This window comes from Micromys minutus, assembly GCF_963924665.1.
Source record: "Micromys minutus genome assembly, chromosome: 4".
NCBI classification, from domain to species: Eukaryota; Metazoa; Chordata; class Mammalia; order Rodentia; family Muridae; genus Micromys; species Micromys minutus.
In genome coordinates, this window is record NC_137973.1 from 58,492,449 (window position 1) to 58,512,238 (window position 19,790).

General features: G+C 38.4%; 1 protein-coding gene across 1 annotated transcript in view; it reads left to right on the forward strand.

The window, feature by feature from the left end:
• Positions 1–19,790, forward strand: part of LOC308419471 (bifunctional heparan sulfate N-deacetylase/N-sulfotransferase 4) — a gene marked incomplete at both ends in the record, with an annotated part of 319,742 nt that overhangs the window by 259,882 nt on the left and 40,070 nt on the right. The window contains one exon of the mRNA XM_080915202.1: positions 13,399–13,581. Coding sequence (XP_080771328.1) covers positions 13,399–13,581 — 183 coding nt within the window. The remainder of the gene's footprint in view (positions 1–13,398; positions 13,582–19,790) is intronic.

The window sequence follows — 19,790 nt, forward strand, 5'->3', positions numbered from 1 at the left end:
GGCCAGAATACAGAACTGTCCTGGAAAACAGTAGAATCTGAGTGGAATACAGACATACCCTTAGTACATAGCTTTAATCTCTAACAATGAAGGTAAGGTTTACTGTACAGAAGGAAACAGCCATGTTTAAAAAGGACATGTAGCTGAGACAGAAAGTGATGAATCAGAGAAAGATTTGACAGAATGAGTCAGAGATGGGATAAGCTCAATTCACACTAGAACAGCAGGAAAGAGAGAGAGAGAAGTAGTTCTTGGGGGTGTGTATGACCATTTTACTGAGGTGTAGGTTACAGAGAGAACAAGCCAGACACAGGTGAAGACCGAATGAGCTCGAGAATGAGGAGGAGCCTCAAGATCAGAACATATCCCTAAAGTTAGTATGACGCCAGGCAGAGCAACTCAGCTAGAATCCGAGAGAGAAGCCAAACTGAATCAGTCAGCTTCCAAGATTAGATTGTACAGAGACTAAAAGTTTCTAGGCCCAGGCCAAAGATAGTTAAACATCGAAGTAAACACAGCCCAAGCTCTGTACTTGCACAGCTTGAGTTCGGCTCTCCTCACTTCATGAATATGCCATGGTTTTTCATTGAACGTGAAACACTGATTCTGTTTTGGAGCTATAATTTGGTTGGACCTAGGATTCTAGATTGGTGGTTCATGTTTTCACACTTCAATATTTTATTCTTTTCTTTGTGTCGACATTGTTCCTACTGAATAAATCCAATATAATTTGCATTTTTCCACCTCCAGGTAATGCATTCCTCTGACTCTCCCGGACTGACAGCTGCTTCTTTGTTCACGGTCATCCCCTTTTTAGACTCTGAGCTCCCTAACTACATGATGCCGTTTTTTGTCACTAATGACAGAGAGGTTTCAGTAACTAGCATTTCAAAAGATCTTCTATTCCTTCCCTTCTTTCCATATGCTGTCAAGAAGAATATGCTATACTACTTGGTACTTTTTCACAGTGTTGGATGTATTGCCCTGTTTACCTTTTCCATGATCTAGATCTCTATATCTAGATCATGGGTGTGTGTGTGTGTGTGTGTGTGTGTGTGTGTGTGTATGCACTTTAATTTTAAACACTATGTCTTACTTCTCTTTTCTTTTCTTGGTCATACCAATTCTCTTCACAAGTCATTCAACAAAATTCCTTGCCTTGGGGAAGCATATCATGTTTACAGTTACATGAAAAACAACTAAACATATTTCATGACCCTCAAGAAGCTCATGTGTTTTCCCATGAACTTGATCATCAAGAAAGTAATTTTAAAAACTGCATCCTGTCTAATGCAGATTTGGATCTTACCCTAACCATTCATTTTTCCCCTTTTCCACCAATCATGCACCAATGAGCAGGGGGAAGTGTGCTCCACAGCCTAAGAAGGCTTTTATCCTGTCTTCTTTTCTGGGAAGAACAAACGACATGTGGCTCTCCTCACAATTGACACTCATCAGAAGTCTCTCCCGACACTTGAGCAGGTAGAAGGTTCTGTGGAGTTAAAAATGTTCGTGCATTTGTCAGTCTTTTGCAATGTAGTTTAATGAGGCAGGCACTTAGAGGTTGCCTTTCGCGAAAGCACTGACTCTTCACTTGAATCTACGAGCTAAGTGAAAACAGGAGAAAAGTCTGGCAACTCTAGGGTCATTTTGTGCCTGTCACTTGCCTCTGCAGATAGACATGCTAATTGGGCGAGGAGGCTCTCTTTAACTCATCTTCCTGCTAGGCTGAAGGCTCAGAGATGACTTCTTGTCCTAAACTTTCAGACACCGTAGAGCCTAACAAGAACGAAACCTCTATGATCGCCCACCCCACCTGTGCCCTCCCAGACTGTAATTATCCACCAGGGTAAAGCTGAATCCCAAACCAGAAGTGCTTGTCTTGAAGGAACCAGCTCGAGTGGGAATGCCTCCAGCTACGGACAGCACTAGGAACTCCCTCAAACTGCTCCGCAGAGCCTGAGCTAAGGTCATGATCAACCACACCATTTTACCAGGGCTGTGTAATTATGCATATCTCTTGGTCTTTGCCGTAATTCTATCTCATTGCAACTTAAAATTCATTCATTTACACGTGTTTTAGGCTGTTTGAAGTTACTAACTCTTTATTCCTCTTTGCTGTGTCTGTTTTTCACCACTATTTCTCTCTTTAATTGGCTTTTGGGGACAGGTGGTTGAGACTCAATTGTTGGGGCTCCTGGAGCAACCCCCATATCTCTTGTTCTCATAGTCTGACAACTGGCATAAAACCAGGGCACTGCTGGAAAGCTGCATTCAGACCCATGTCTGTAGAAATTTACAGGGTTTCCCCTGGACCCCCAGAGTGGTAACACAGTGCTTCCAGGCTTCCCTTGCCAGCTGCAGATTTCTATTTATCCTGTTAATCCCTGCATTATTCCAAGTCCCGTAGAAGAAAGTAAATGGGTTAATTAAATCCATAAACCTGCCACTTCCTTAAAAAATAAAAAACTGGGAGACAAATTGATCAAGGGACTTTGATAGATTTAGTTTGGCCAAACCTGAATGATCCCTAATCTTCCTGCTTTTTCTACCCAGCACAACAGTTCTGTGAACAGATGAAACATCAGGATATCTGCACAGGTTAAAACTGTTAGAAGTGTGCAAACTCTCTTCTGGAAACAAAGTTCCTCCAGATTTAATTCTTTGCAGTTTGTCTTTTAATAGTTGAAAGTAGAAGTGAGAGGTATAGTATCTTTCTTTGGAATATCTCTTCTGTTACAATCATTACAAAATCTCTCCACACTCCATCCAGTTACCTAAGCAAAACAGTTGAGTATCAACTTGGATTTTCATTTCATCCCATAGAGCTAATCAAGTGCAAATCATTGGAGATTTCGGTTTGTTTGTTTCAAACACAGATCACTAGAGATTCAAGATCTACCATCATTTGAATCTGTATAAATTTTCTCTTTCTGATTGTCACTGTTCAGAAATTATTTTTCAACTGTATGACAGCAACAGTTTCCAACACCTACTCCCTCTCTTTCATACAGGAATTAAGAGACTTTCATTTATAGCAGTATCTCTCTCTCTCTCTCTCTCTCTCTCTCTATCTATCTATCTATCTATCTATCTATCTATCTGTCTTTTAATAGTGCTTTGTTGTGGCTGGAATTAAATTACACACTATGTAAATATTTTAGGGTTCTAATGAGCACGTGATCTCGAACTCTTTCATGTGACCCTTTCCTACCCATGGATCACATCTTATCAACTTTAATTTCTAGACTGCACTGTTTGCTAGCTGCCTCTGCAGTCTGCCTTCTCTCTGTCACCTGAGCTCTTCATCACCCATTCCTTCTCTGACATAGTCTCTTCACTGAAATTTCCCATAAAGCCTCTGCTCCCAATTTACATACTTCTGCTTGAGAAGGAATTTGCTAGGCTGCTTGACCCAAAAGTCCGCACATCTCAGATCACCATTTTACTTTGTATCTTCATCACACATTAGTTCCTCGAAACAAACAGTACAGATAATTTACTCACTGTTATATCTCTAATTCTAATATATGGTTAGATGCCTAATAGGCTTTTAACATATATTTGCAAATCTATTCGTTATTCAATGCCTTTTGAGATGAGTTTTTATTTAACCAAATTCAGCTTGACTCTACTTGATGTCCTTTGAGAAGTTTGCAAATGGTCATGTCTTCTCTACCCAGTGGCCACACTACCCAGGATGGTTCCCTGGAGAGTGTGCTTCTCCTTCGGTGACTTTTATGTGGTATCATTGCCACACTGTTAGAAACAAAGCAGGTAGTGTCAGTCACTCAGAAGGAAAGCAACAGTGACAATCCTCCATTGTGTGAATCATTGTTCAAAACCATAACACCTAAATTCTCAGTCCTGATTTGCCTAATGAGAAACACAGAACAAAACAAAAAAAAAAACAAAACACAAATGTATGCTATTGTGATTTGGTTGGAAACATGCTGCCCTTTAATGACATAAGCCTCTATTAACTTAGAAGAAAAATGAGAAGTCAGGGTCCTGCTTGCTGAAATCCATCAGGAGCCTTCTGTTCTCTGTTAGAACAGCTGCCCTGTTTACTGCTGCTCCAATGAAGCTGCGGCCCAGCTTCCCTGTTCAAGAAGATCAGTGTTTACACGCTCGTCAGCCCTGAATCAAAACAACTCTGATTTGTTAATAATTCACTAACCAAATATTATGACTGAAAAAAAAATGGGAACGAGGGTAAATAATCAAATGTGGAACGGAACTTCTGCTGCATTTAGTCTCATCACAGAAATGGAAAACACAAATAAAAATGTAATTTAGAAATCCATCCTATCCTATTAAATACCAGCTGTTTTCAGGGTTGTGGGATAAAATGTTTTGTTTTTCCCTTCATGTCCTTAAGAGTTGGGAGGAAAATTGGAGAGCAATTAAGTTATTTCACATTTGCTGCTGGAGAAGGAGTTGAGTGTATGTTTCCAAGGAGACACAACTCTGCGGGACCCATTGCTGGCTACACACCTATCATGTGCTAGTGCCAGAAAGACATGAGGCTACAACAGTTGTCAACACCTTTCCTTCTACTGCTAGGATTCAGGAACAGACTATGATTGACCAAATAAATACATGCTGTGGCTGACGCCAGTGCCCCCAAGAGAAAGCAAGAATCCATCTCCGTAGGCTACTCCTGAGTCCTATCTGCTTCTAAAGTCCACTCGCAGTGCTTTAAAAAATGAACCAGAGGATTCTATCCAACAATCCCCTCCTCTATTGATTCTTAACTGTACCCATTGCTGATGAGTCTGGTGAGAACAACTTGGATTTTTTTGCAAATACCCTGCAAACTGAACAATAGCATCATGTGCTTGTGATCAAACTTAGCCATTCTTGCAAGGAGACACAGATATTTAATATTTTCTTTTTAACCAGAAATCATATTAATTACCAGAATTTAAATGTAAGCCATGACATATACAAATGATTTCAGATAGACAAAGAAAAAATTGTTTGCTTACAAAGGGCAAGCATGTATGAAATGTTTAAATTATTTTAAATAATGCATTTGATACAATAACTACGGTGCTTACCTTTAATCCACAGAGATATATCCCAAGCCCATGATCATGCTTTCTCTAGAAATGTATCTATGATAAAATAAATTTGTAAATTAGACATAATAAGTGATTAATAATAAACTAGAACAATCAATGACATATTTTTAGTAAATACTACTTGAATTTTATGAATTATTTATGTACAGAATTTACTATTTAATGTTTTCTTGCTAGTTGGTTTAGTGCATGTGGTTTGATAATAACCTCTGAAAGATATCCATATACACAGTGTATTACTATATTCTAACTTCACTTAGTTGGACATCTGTGATATCTTCCATACAATGTTTTTCATTTAAAAACTATTTGGATATACCACAGCTGACTTAACTCCCAGAACATACCAGCAGACTAAGTGACTGCTTTCATTGAGTTAATAGAAGCCTGTGGTTCAGAGCCCCGTGCACATGGCAATCAAGTCCTCAGCCTCCTATTGTTTCAAAGCAAAACAATGGGACCAAATTATTACATTGCCCCAAGGTCAGATTTGGATACTTTCAGATTTCCACAGTGAGTATAAATAAAAATGATAGGGAAACATTTTCCTCATCAAATATATTCCAAGTTAAAACTGTTTAGTTTATTCCTATGCCCACCCCCTCCCAAAGAAAGGCCACTTCCTTTGAAGAGTCAGGGGTATGAAATGTTAAAACATCAGCTAGGAGTAGTGATTAAATATGAATGCTTGTGGTACTGCACATCTTATATGAAACCACAATGAGTCACATGATGAACAAAAGTCCCTCTGGTAAGGGAAGCAGCCTGAGGAAGATCAATACCTGAAGTTAATTCTGTGTGGAGATGCAAAGGCATGGGCAAAGCTACCCTCCCAAGCCTTTATTCCTCACCCCTGACCTGAAGACAAACACATTTGGTTCTAAAGTAGCCTTTTGCTTTATTCTCCTTCTCTTGCCCCATCCTCTCTCTTCCCTCCCTTCTCTTTCTAACCTCTTCTTTCCTCACCTTTCTCTTTGCAAGATTCACTTTTAGTTAATAAACCCTGAAAATTCTGTCAAAATAATTGAAATGTTTCTTTGAGCCTAGAAGAGAGGACTTATTTTCCATTTCTAGAACCTCAGTGTCTGTTTGAGGTGCTGCTGGTATAAAGTCTTATTACATGGGATAATTATTTTCAACTATTATATTTACTATTTTGAAATATTTAGAGTCACTACTAAGCTGAAAAGTTTATGTGCATATAAAGGCATATATCAGAACTTAAATGCCCTTATTCCTAAAGATATGTAAATGATATTTTGCATGAATTAATTTTTTAAAAAAATTTAACTGATATTAGCTGTTAGCTATTGAAGATGAATCACCTAGATGATTATGATGATAAGAACAGAAATTTAACAAAATACAAGGAATTTGAACTAACTTGTTGGTAAACTTCTGATAGAATCAGTACATGAAAAAAAACAAAAACAAAAACAAAAACAAAAACCTGATCCTGAGCTTACAGGCTCTTTTGCATCTTTATTTTGCTGTGCCTTTAATATTTTACATGATATACACCCACCTCACATATTTTTAAGTGTTTAGGGGTCTTAGTTATGTGTTTGATACTGGATCTGCTAGCATTTCCCCTATGACTTGCAGTAGGTCACCAAACCATTTTGTTTTTGCTTCCTTTTCTCTAGAAGAGGGTATTTTCTAAATCAAAGAATTGAAAAAACAAAAGAATAATGGACATCAAACAACTTGGTTTTATTAGCAAATCAACATGACTGTCCCCCAGTATTAAGATAAGAGACAAGACAATAGCCACCCATTATGTTTGTTTCAATTTTGATAAACACATTATTAATTCTACGTACTGGACCTCAAGGTCATGGCAGTGTTTATGTTGAGTAATAGAACAATATAATTACTTAGGGTTTGGCTAACTTTCCTTATTCTGGGTAATTTTATAGATGCATATTTTTTCCAAGACATTAATTGCTCCAAACTAAATAGATATGAGTGCCCGAAACCATACCCAGCAATTGTGTTATCTGTGCTTAACTGTGGTGGCACTGCCTGCAAATTGGCAGTGTTAAGCATAACATTATTCGTACTCTCTCCGTGTGGCTGCAGCCTACATTTAGAACAAAAGAAAAACCTAAATTACCCTTTTTGTGACAATTATGAGTTTAATGCCAAAGCCCATGAGATGAGCCATCAGGACTCTTCTCCTGACTTCCATCCATCTTCACGTCTTAGGAGAACTAAAAAGCCTAATCAATAATTTAACCAGCTAATGGACATATTTTTAAACACAACAGACTCATTCTGAGAGTGGCAGGCTGTCAGAGCCATGGGGACAAAAGTGGAAACTGACTGCTAATACTTAGTGCTTATCCTGACTAATCCTGCTGTGAGCATGGTGAACTTCTTGTCTCTGCATAGAAACTCTTTTCCATTTATCCTTCCCCTAGGAAAGATGTACTTTACAGATGATTTATTTTTAAAGGCAGTAAGGCAGTGTAGCACTCATACCTAAATACTCAAATATTTAAAGTGTATTTTAATTTAAAAACGTGTTCTATCAAAGGTGTCCTTCAGTTCTACATGATGAGACTGTGCAGGGTTTTCTGGCTACTTATATTCACGGCCATGTAATTTTCAGTTACATTGTACTTGACATACCAGCTGGACAAGCACAGGAACTGTTCTTGTATTGACTCTGAAAATATTCTAAACCAGTGCAGAAAATGTTGCTGACTTGCTCTCTAGATAAAATGAGGGTTTTGCTGTGTGCTTGTTGGTATCATTTCTTTTCCTTCTCTTCTTTGTATCCTTTGAACATTAGCAACTTTATCACACACAGGAAATTGTTATAAAACCCAACTAATTGCACCAGGTGCCCTGGCACATGTCTAGAACCTTGGGACTGGAAAGACTTGAGATCCAGGCAGGAAGATGATGAATTTCAAGGCAGCCTTAAGGTTTCACAGTGAGATCCCATATGTGAGGCAGGGTATAGGGTAACAAGTGACACTTGTCATTAGAGCATCCCCTTTATATTCATTTAAGAATTATCAATAAGGCAATTATAGTTATCCAACTTCCTATTATGAAGATGTACATATTGAACATTAAAATCTTTTTGTTTTTTTAGACATATACAATGTAGACCAAGGCAGTTTTGAACTTGCCATCCTACCTCAGTTCTCATGTCCTGGGATTACAAGCACAGAGTATCCATGAACTATAATCCTCTTCCCTTCATAACTGATTCTTATACATACTTTGTATCTGGTCATCATCCTGAGAGAAACCTACCATGGAAGCTATGAACTTACTTTTATATTACAGCAACTGAGAGGAGAAAGAGCACACTTGTTTTTATTCTGTTTTGTTTCGTTTTGTTTGTTTTGTTATATTAGAGAGACTTCAGCGTTAAACACAAGATAAAGGTGGCCCAGAGGCATGCTTAATCACAGAAACACAGCTACCCAGGCCTCCTGATCTCAGGAAGGCAGACTCCAAGAGGCCCGAGAATGTCAGCACTCCATACCTTACTCAAAGGAATCCATTGGTTACAAGCAGCTTGCCTGTCCTCTGTACCATAAAGATTTTTTTCAGAGTATGTTCATAGGTCTGTGCTGAAATCTTTCAGGGTACAGGGTCCCATCTAGCAACAGTGTGCACACATGTGGCATAGTCATGCATATTCTGGGCAGTCCTGTGGGTCATATGAAGTTAAGACATTCTTAGTATGTGCTAAGAAAATTATGTTCAAAATGAATTTAATTAAATTGATTTTTTAGGGGCAGTGAGCACTCGCTGGGAAATAGCAAATAACAGCACATTGTAAGCCAGATTATTCTCTATTATCTCCTCCTGCATATCCCTTGACTTGCCTTATTTAGGTCTCAAGCCACAGCCTTATTTTGTTTTCTCCCTACACTTTCTGAACTGTTTTTTTTTTCCCCTCCTAAATAAGCTGTTTGTCCAGAAACGCTAAAGGGAAAGTGCTCCATCTGCACAAAAGGCGCTTTTAGCCAGCCAGATATGCACAGCTAAGCTGGGCTTGCAAAACTGTTTTTCTTAAAGTGCAGTCAATTGACCGTACAGCAGCACTAATTTGCTCTTAACCAGTAAAGCATGTGCACAGTGCCCCATATGACAGCCACTGCAGCCCGAACTGCTGGCTGCTTGCTTACACACGCAGCTAAGGGAAGTTTAAGTGCACCAGCCGCCCTTAGCTTAGGACAGAAGACAAAAGTCTGCTTTGTGTGAAAGGCTGCTTTTCCGTTTCCCCAGGACTAAGTCTTGTGCTTCCTCCATGAATAAAGCCTCTCCTCCAGAAAGTCTGGAAAAGCTGGTAAATCTAGTGTTCTGTAAAAAACAAAAAACAACAACAAAAAAAAAAATCCTACATCATCATTATGAAAACCAAATGAAATGATAAAATCCATTTATCTGTGATGTAAAAATAATAACCATGGGAGGTAGAGGGTGGGGAAGAGCGAATGTACAGAGGGTCAGGAAATTTAACAGTGGTGTGTAGCAATGGGGAATGGGGAACTGGGGTTAGCAACCGGAAAGTTCCAGAGGCCAGGAAAGCAAGAAGCTCCTAGTACCCAACAGGGATGGCATTAGCTGAAATGCCCAACAAAAGGAGAGAGAGAACCATAGAGACCTTATCCAGAGGTTAGAATCCCCATTGAGGGATAGGGCCACCCACCCTTACAAAATATTAACCCAGAAGTGCTTACAGGGACAAAGAGTGGAGCAGAGACTGAAGAAAAGGCCATCCAGAGACTGCCCCTCCTGGAGATCCAGCCCTACTGCAGTCACCAAACCCAGACACTATTGCTAATGCTAAGAAGTCCTTGATGACAGGAGCCTGATACTGATGTCTCCTGAGAGGCTAAGGCCAGAGGTTTACTAACACAGATGCAGATGTGCTGGAAGACCTCAATGGAGAAGTTAGAGGAAGGTCAGAAAAAGCTGAAGGGTTTTGTAACCCCATAGGAAGAATAACAATATCAACCAACCAGACCCCCTAGAGCTCCCAGGAACTAAACCACCAACTAAAATAATAATAATAATAATAATAATAATAATAATAATAATAATAATACACATAGAGGGACCCATGGCTCCAGCTGCGTATGTAACAGAGGATGGCATTATCTGGCATCAAAAGGAGGGAAGGACCTTGGTCCTGTGAAGTCTTGATGCCCCAGTGTAGGGGAATGCCAGGGCAGTATTAGGTGAGTATTAGGGCGGAATGGGGATTTTCAGAGAGGAAAACAGGAAGGGGGATAACATTTGAAACGTAAATAAACAAAATAACCAATAAAAAATTTGAAAAAATAATAAACCTTACATTATTCTCAAAGTCCATTTTTACACACACCCCCCCCCCCACACACACACACAGAGTGTCTCAGACTTTAGGCTACTTATAGGGGCTTAAACTTCCCACTTGAAGTAACAATGACAGAGGTAGGTGGTAGATTTCTAGGGTCTTAGGCCTTATTTGATGTGTCAGTCTACAGGTGGCTTTTATGATCACTCAGTCCTATGAAAAGGTAACTATGCTGAGAGACACTGCTTCAACCTTCATATTTCCTAATAGCTATAGTGACTTCCTAATAATCCTGGTTTGGTGAGGTCTGACTACAGATACCTCGCTATTTTCTGGAAACTCCAAGATGAAGTCCTGCAGCAAATGCATCTCCTACTTGGCATGCAAGAGCTTAAGACTGAGACATTGAGTTGCACTGAGGCAAGTTCATTAGTGATTGCTCAGCCTGTGGCCTGGGCTCCTGAGCTTATTACAGTGATAGCACACGTGTTTCAGTTGAGACAATTGTGTCAGCTAACATCTCAGTGATTTCCTTTAAATTTCTGTACACGTCACATAAACTCACTATGCCAATGGCATTGCTGTGAATATCCCCTCCTATGTTTGACTTTTAAGGTATAAATATTTGATTACACACCAAAAAAGAAATGAACAAGACTATCAAATGGATATTATTATCTTTGGAAATAATATCCAAATTTATTCTCGAAAATGCTTCTTTCTAGAAATAAGTAGGAATGCATTCACAGGTGCTCATGATGCTGAGACAGGAGAAAGAAAAATTCAAAGCCAGGTTAGGAAACTCCATCATTAAGAGACCCTATTGCTCTGGCAGGAGACTCGGGTTCTGTTCCCAGAATCCACATGAGGAATCACGACCATTTGAAAGTCCAGTTCCAGGGAATCTGATGCCCTCTTCTGTCCTCCAGGAACACCAGACTGTGGTGCACAGAAAAACATGCAAGGGAAACACTCACATCCATAAAGTTAAATAAATAAACTAAAAAGACTGAAGGAGTGAATTTCAAGCATGCCTACAAAAATTAGTAAGACCTGCTGTCAAAATAAAAATTAGAAAGAAAGCCAGGCATATAGATTAGTGACAGAGCCCCTAGGTTCAGTCTCTAGTCCTGAAAATAGGCTTAAATGTGTTGTCGTCTATCTTTCTATTTCAAGGAAAAAAATGTGAGTTTCTAAAATAATACTAACATCTTGGGTCTGGGAATTTAATTCCCATTTTGTACCTCACACTATGGAAACTAACAGTTACTCAGCTGCTCTTTGACTCCACTTCAAGTGTAAAGGGTTCTATGAAATGACCTACCAGGCTGAAGACGGAATGATTTTATAAATATGAAGGGCTTAGATCCATGGCTACCACAGGTAAGTTTTACATAATTTGGGGTATTTTTAATTGGAGACACTAAGGCCAACGGACCAGATTCTCAGCCTCTCACTTTTACTTTCAGGGGTGGTGAGCACCGGCAGGTAATCTTAATTAGTTGTCCTTGGAGACCTTTTTAGTGTCCAAGTATGACAGACTGGAAGATAGCACCTTTTTGAAAAGGAAAAGTCCTTCAAATAATGAAACTGGTTCTTGAAATTAGAATCTTTAGACAGACTATCAGTTGCTGTATTCTAGTACAAGACAATGTTCTTATTGTCTAAGATACAAGCTTTTCTTTCTGGGTACTTAGAGTTATCCAATGACATTGCATCTTGAGAACAGTGGGTCTGTATTACAATCTTTGTTACATAGCTGCTAGTCTAACGATGTTGCGGTGAAATGATTTTAAATAGTTGCTCTATTCCTACTTTTATTTTACTGTTCCTAAATAATATGAATAACCACATAAAGTGATAACGTCTCTGAAGAACAAGAGCGTGAACATCTACATAAAATGGTCATCACCTATTCTGGGTTCTGCCTTCGTATTTGCTGGCCTTTCAATCTCAGATAAATGTCCTAGTATCATTCATGGCAGCACTAGAAAAATATTACTTAAAAATAAAGTTATTAAAGTTCTCAGATTATTTAGACTGCCATGAGCATATGTTTAAAAATAATATGAGAACTAAAAAACGGTATGAATTGTTGGTGCTGGAAAATGATTGGTTCTTTTTCAGAATTGCATTGATAATCTCTGCAGCTTACATCAGGATTGTGAAAATTTTCTTTTATTTAATATTTGAGTTTCTGCAACAATGGACTTCTTGTTAAGTTTGTCTTAAATACCAAGCAAATTCTTGCATGAACTTTGTCACTCTCAAGAGCTGTGTCACTTTCCCCTAGTTTGTGGTATACAAAGAACAACACAGAAATGACCGGAAATTTTTAGACTTCACATGAGGTCTGAAAAGCTGTAAAGGATTAGTGAGAATGGTGTTCCTCGGCCAATGCCTTTGCAAACTGGTTTTAAACTAAATTTATTTTTGATGCATTCACCAAAACATAAAAACTGTGCACCACCCCGTAATGTTTCTTTACACACATTGTGCAATGTTTCAGTCAGTTGCCCATCTCCACAAACTTTTATCGTCTTTAATCTTTGTTTCAGTAAAGACACAGATGAAAGCCTCATTATAATGCAAAGGAGCACGGAGTTGACAGCACTGGATTCCACCAGAAAGCATCTTCATCAGAGAGGAAGCAACACAGTTCCTTTGCTTTGCAGCAGCTTCAGTTCTGCTTCTTCAACCTTCTGGAGATTATATGCTTTGGGGGTCTCCTTATCTTTGCCTCATAATAGGGCAAAACTGATACTAAAAGTGGCACTATACTTCTGGTTATCAAGGCATTAATGCCAATCTCTAATTCAGTTTTCATTTAAACAGTAATTTAAAATGGTATTTTAGAAATTAAATTAAGTGTATTCCAACCCAAAAGTATAATTGTACCTCCCTGGAAAGTCTGAAGTTAGGTGGGATGTGGCCTGGATCAAATACTATTACTTTTGAGGGTATGCTTATGAGATTGAGGGATCACTTTGATTTCTTTCTCAGATCAGCATTTTCATGACACATCTGTCTAACTATGGCAATGACCGCCTCGGCTTATACACCTTTGTGAACTTGGCCAACTTTGTGCACAGCTGGACCAACCTGAAACTGCAGACCCTGCCACCCCTGCAACTGGCTCACAAGTACTTCGAGCTCTTCCCTGAGCAGAAAGACCCTCTTTGGCAGGTAACATTCAAACCTTCTCTCCGTAGGGAGGAAAAGCCTTAGAAATGTGTTACTGTTTAACTTGTGCTTGAAACTTATTGAATAAACATATTAAATAAATTATATAAGTGCATTTGCACATGTTAAAATGGGAATGTAATACAAATTATCCCCTTTTCCAATTGTCATAGTGTCTTCAATGACAATATTTTGTATCCTTTACAAGTTGAATGTTTAGGTTTGTAGTTTTATTTTGCTTGTGCTTTCAGTTCCTTTGGGAACATGGCAGTAAGGAAGGTGTTTTATTGTTGGAGTTTTAGACAAACAGATGCTTGAGACTTACATGTGGTACCGGCTAGTTAACTATGAAAGGATCAGCACTGGACAGCGCAGAAGACTAAAAGCAGAAATAGAACAAGATCCTCTATAATTAGTTCAAGATCCTGCCACCACACACTAAGAGGTACATGTATGCTACAGAGTACATCAAAAAGGAAAGTGCAGCCTCTTCCTCCTGTTCCTAAGGATTTAGTGTCTGTTTGGCGTCTTTAGCTTTTCTTTAAGTCTAACGTTAGGCCTATCGATAGAAGAGAGACTTGCCACTTTTACTACTAATTTGACTCTCTGTGAAGCCACACAGCTTGAAAGCATCCAATGTAAACTATCTCTTCTTAACAGTTATCTAGGAAGCACTGCCTCCCACTTCCTTGGCTCTTTATGCATCAGATTGCATCGACCCACACAATCAATGAGCTAGCTGCAGAGAGCAGATCAGATGTTCCCCAGCTAAGCAGTCGCTAGAAAAAGAGGCATCATCATTAATGAGAAATTACTGCGAAACAGACTTTCAGAATCTTCCCCATTTCCTTCTTCAGGACTGTCGGCCTCCCTTTACTCCATGAGTCACATCAAACAGCACTGTGTCTAGATAGCCAGGCAGTCTCTAGACCTGCGTCCACTGAAGATCTGCTAACGTAGACAGTAAAACCAGCTCTAGGACATGAAATAAAGAATAAAATACTATATTTTGACCTTATTTCAGAGGAAGATTTTTACTTTGTTTTAAAAAATACTGTTGCCTCAAATCAAGCAACCATTCACCAGATGTGCTTATAACCTATTGTAAGAGAAATCAATTATTTTTATACCTCAATTTACATCTCTCTATATATCTATCTATATAGCTGGAGATAGAGAGAGATAGAGATATGTGATTTTATTGAAAATTGGTTCTTCTCTTATATAATACATGTCCAGTTTCCCCACTTGCTACTTCTCCCAGACCTCCCACCAACTTCCCTCTACCCCGTATCCACCACCCCCCTTTCATTTCCCTTTCAGGCCTCCAAGAGAAAAACAGAACAAAATAAGATAAAATAAGACGAGGCAAAAACCCTCCAATTGAGACTTGATAAGGAAACCAAGAGCAGGTGAAAGAGTCAGAGACACATCCACGGCCACTCTTAGAGCACACAAAAACATCAAGCCATCGGCTGTGACATATGCTACATCAATAAAACTGTATTAGACAGGTTGTAGTTATAGAAATGATCTTTTGCCTCAGTGGCTCCAAGCTCTAATCTGTCTTTAGGGGGAAAATGTTTTCTTACACATTGAACTGTATTTTATCAGACAGTTTGAACTTTCAACAAGAACAAGAAAAAAAATGTTTGAATGCTGTCTGGATATCAAGATTGCTATTTATCTCTAAAATTTTGCAATTGATTCTCTTTTGTGAATAAGATGTGGGGATGTGAATGCTTGTGTGCACATCCTAGTGTGCAGGTGTGGAGGTCAGAGGGTAATGCTGTGAGTTCTCTTCTGCCCTTTCCATGAGTTCAGAGGATTGAACTTATATTTCCCATTTGCCACAGACTGCACCTCTAGTCACTGACCCACCTCACCAGCCAAAGATTATTATTATTTTTTAAAAAGAGTAAATAGAAACAAACAAACGCTGCTCTGAAATCATTTCATCGACATGATGGGTCCCAACATCAACTGAATTCCCATTCAATAATTCAATATGCAATTATAAAGTACAGTGGTGGTGGATTGAGGTAAAAATTACAATCATAAATAGAAGCAGGTCTGAGGGTTAGGCCTCAGGGAGAAGAGACGCACCTTACCCTCCAGAGACTTGAGGTCCCAGAGATTGGTGACTCTGGTGAGGTGGGGGTGGTGTGGAGGGGACATCCTCTTGGAGACAGGGTAAGGGGAGCAGAATGGGGAAAGACCAGGAGATGGATAAAGACTGGACTATAAAAAAGGATTAAAGATTATTTTAAAAAGGAAAAAAAAATGAACTAAGTTTTGAAATGTTATAAAATTTGTAGGAGACAGCGTCTCTAGTACACTCCAGAGACCTGGGATAGAAAAGGCTCCAGGGGGAAAACTTAAAATATTAACAAGTATAGTTATAATTTTAAAAAAATGTGTAGATATATTGAAAATAGTGTGAATACTCAGAGCTTTTAATTTCAAGTTGTACAATGGGATGTGTGCCTAGACCTAGTTTTTATACCATAAGAATAGAAGACATATAAACCTAACATTGAGTTAATAACTAAGTAGAGAGTAGAGCAGTAAATAAAGTCATCGTCCAGAAGCAATTTATAGAGTTTACAGATTTGTATTCCTAATGCTATTGTCTATAGAAGCCATAAGGCATTGTCATACACACTGCTAACATGTACATTAATTGAAGTGTGTTCAGCTAACAATTGCAACTTGTAAAATGTCTCACTAGCAGACGTTTTTGTTCTCCCATGTGTAAGACTGTTTACATGGACCTCTTTACTAAAAAAAAATGTAAAAGAAAGCACAAACATTTTCCACAGCAAACAAAACAAAGAACAGAAAACAGAAGAATGGCCAAAGTCAAGAGGAAATCATTTAGGCACATAAGATGCTGAAAGCATTTGACTTATTGCAGAAAATTGGACAAACTTTCCTGATCAGAAGTGATGTCAAAATGAAATTGTCAAGGAAGTGATAAAGGATGTAGGGCTATGAGTTCCCTTCCCCATGCCTGCAGACACTTTCATATTTACATTGGTGATAGCAATCCAAAATGAAATAGAAATTACCCTCATTATCTACATGTAAGCAAAACCAGAATTAGTTGGTAAATGTTTTAGGCCCTCCTCATCATGACCTTCATTTAGAGTCTGCAAAGCGTCTTTCTTTGTTGCTGTTCCTTATTGTGAGAAAGAAACATTCAGGTACCCTGTTAGATTTTTGAGTAGTTCTTATTTTCCTGCTCTTAGCTCTTAAATAGAAATCAACTGCTATTTTCCTTTACATTTTCAATTCACACTTTTTTTCATTACTACAAATAGAAAGAAAAAGTGCAAAATGGTAATCTTCACATCTGTTTAATTCCTTTGGTTCCTTATGTAAATTTTCATTAGCACCAACTACTCTATATGTGAGGTTGCTTTGTCACCTAATTAAAAAGTGCAATGGGAGTCTCTGCCAATAGGCAGCATGATCAGCAGCTACAAAAATGCATAAGTGCTCCTGTCTCATGAGAAATTGGTTCTTCCAAAGCTGTTTAATACAGGCATGTGTATCCATGCACATGAAAAATATAACCCTTGGATTGGCTTCTCAACAGCTTTGTCTCCACTATATGAGAGTTTTAAAATTACAGTCTGGGGTCCATTTAATTCATAGCCCTTACTGTTTTGATTGAAGAATCACTGAAGAACCTCCTTCCCCTCCAAAAAATCTTTACTTCTTTACACACACACACACACACACACACACACACACACACACACACAAAGAACTTCTATTTTTATGAACCAAAGCCACAAACATGGAGGTAGTTGGGAGGTCAGATTTGCACATCTCTAATCAATGCTCTTAAGCTCTCAAACTGTCAGGTTAGCTCAGTCTCAATCTTCCCTTAGCCACTCTGGAGTCTCACCATCAACAGACATCCAAGCATGAAGTAGATTCTTGCTTGCTCTGTGTCTGGGGAAATTTTCAGAGAGCTGTCTTCTCAGTTTCTGCCATTGTTTACACACATATGGAGGGAGGGAGGGAGGGAGGGAGGGAGGGAGGGAGGGAGGGAGAGAGAGAGGAGTAAGTAGATCCTAGTTCTTAACTAAAGGTGGCTAGCACTTTGGTTGATTCTAGAGATTAGGGCAGCAGAATCTAGTTAAAAATGATAAGATTTGGGTATCGGTGATACAAACAAATCACAGAACAGGTCGCATCAACACCGTACCTGCTATTAATATTTGTCCGCTGAAGTAACAAATGAATGTCATCACAGAGTTATAGATGGTAAGAACAAAACAAGTTAGGCACATCTAACCCAATCTTGGGAACTGAAATAAGTCCCTTAATTTATTAGTCATGAGCTGGGACTAAGTCCGGGCTTTCTTTTTCTTGCTTCAGATGCAGTTTGGTGATTTTATGCTCAGAAAGATAAGTCTCCTCCCATCATGGACTGTCTCTTGAAGCCTGGAAGAATCCGATGATGGGTTCAGTGGGAATTTGCTAAAACTAAACTTTGAAAATAGTTACATAACAAAGTAAAGTTTTACCATCATGAGATTTACAAACTGCAACAGCTTTTTATTGTGTTAAAAAAAAAAAGAATCGTTGTAAATTTGGTTTTATATTTTTACTGTCTTTAACATTTTACAGATTATTTATAATTCAGCTCTATTACCACCCATAATTGCAGACATATGTCTACTTTTCACAGCATAAAGACTATATACATGTATGTATGCAAATATATATGTGTGTATACACACACACACACACACACACACACACACACACACACTAAAATCTAGTGGGACAAGAGCCTTTTCAACACCTGCTAGCCATAAAATTCAAAACAAAACAAAAAAACTCAAAAAAAAAAAACAAAACAAAAAACCAACCAACAGAAATCACACTGTGCACAGGTGAGAGAATTAACCTATCAAGGTAGTCACAACATGATGGAGCCAAGCAGTGGAAACAGAGGGAGATAACTTCCTTCTTCTTTCACCTTACATTCATTACCACTCAGGATGATAGCATTCAGGGTGAGTCTTCCCTACTTTGTCAAATAGTCAGCAAATGTCTTTACAGATATACTTTAGAGGGGTATCTCAACCTTCTAGATGCTTCTAAATCCTCTGGGGTTACCATCTTACCAAACTTATGAAGGGAGGAATGAAGTAAAGAAAGATGCTGCTTTACAGAGAGAATTCCAGAGAGCCCTTTTACAGCTCTATGAAGAATATAAAGAAAGTTAGGAGAAAGGAAGCTCACTTGGCCTTCTGGGAATGAACGGTGATGGCTTCAAAGGCTAGAGGCAGAACTTGGTTGTAGGCAAGACTAAAGATAGGACTATCAGTGACTTATTACCCTGTTTCAAGAGGAAAACTAACTTTAAAGCTCTGGGCTTTCTATCTTTAAGCTTTTCTGAAATAGCCAATTTAGTTATAATAGAAACATCATTTTTATTAAAAACAACTAATAATTAAGAGTCTATTTTCCCCCAGTGGAAAACTGGCTATGTATTAATATCCTACCTGCCTTCTTATTCCACACTGGTTTCTTATACTCTTAAGAATGTTTCTCAGTTACAGAAATGAGTCTTCCCAGTCTTAATTGTGTAAGTTTTAGCAAAGCACAGCACCATTTTGAATCTACAAGAGCTACAAGATCAGAGGTTGTGACAACTCAGAAAGATGAAATGTTTTCAGCTTTCCATATTCTACCAATCATTTTTAGATATCTTCTTGTCAAGATATGAACTTACCACAGAAATACTTCCTAGCATGTAGTCAGTGAAAAAAATATCTACAGAGATCACCTTAAAAATAATGAAACTTGAAATATTTTCATATTTTATGAACTGCAATAATCATAAACTACATTAAAGCACCTCATTTAACAACAAAAAGAAACTTGTTTTGTGTATGCTTAATAGAACTTCTAGTAATTTGAATGTTACACCAAATGAATAATCCTGCATTAAGCTAAATGACTAATAGTAGTTCAAAGACCTGTTTGTTGTTGTTGATGATGATGATGATGTTTGTATGTTTTTAATTTGAGTATCTATTTCCTGTTAGGATATTAATAAAAATGTAAATTGTAGTGTTGTGGATTGTTCTGCAGCCTTTGTATTTTGATGTTAATTCCACTTCCCCAAGAAGGGCTGCCTAGTTAGGTACTCAGGGACTTCATCAGAACCTTCTTCCCATTTTAAT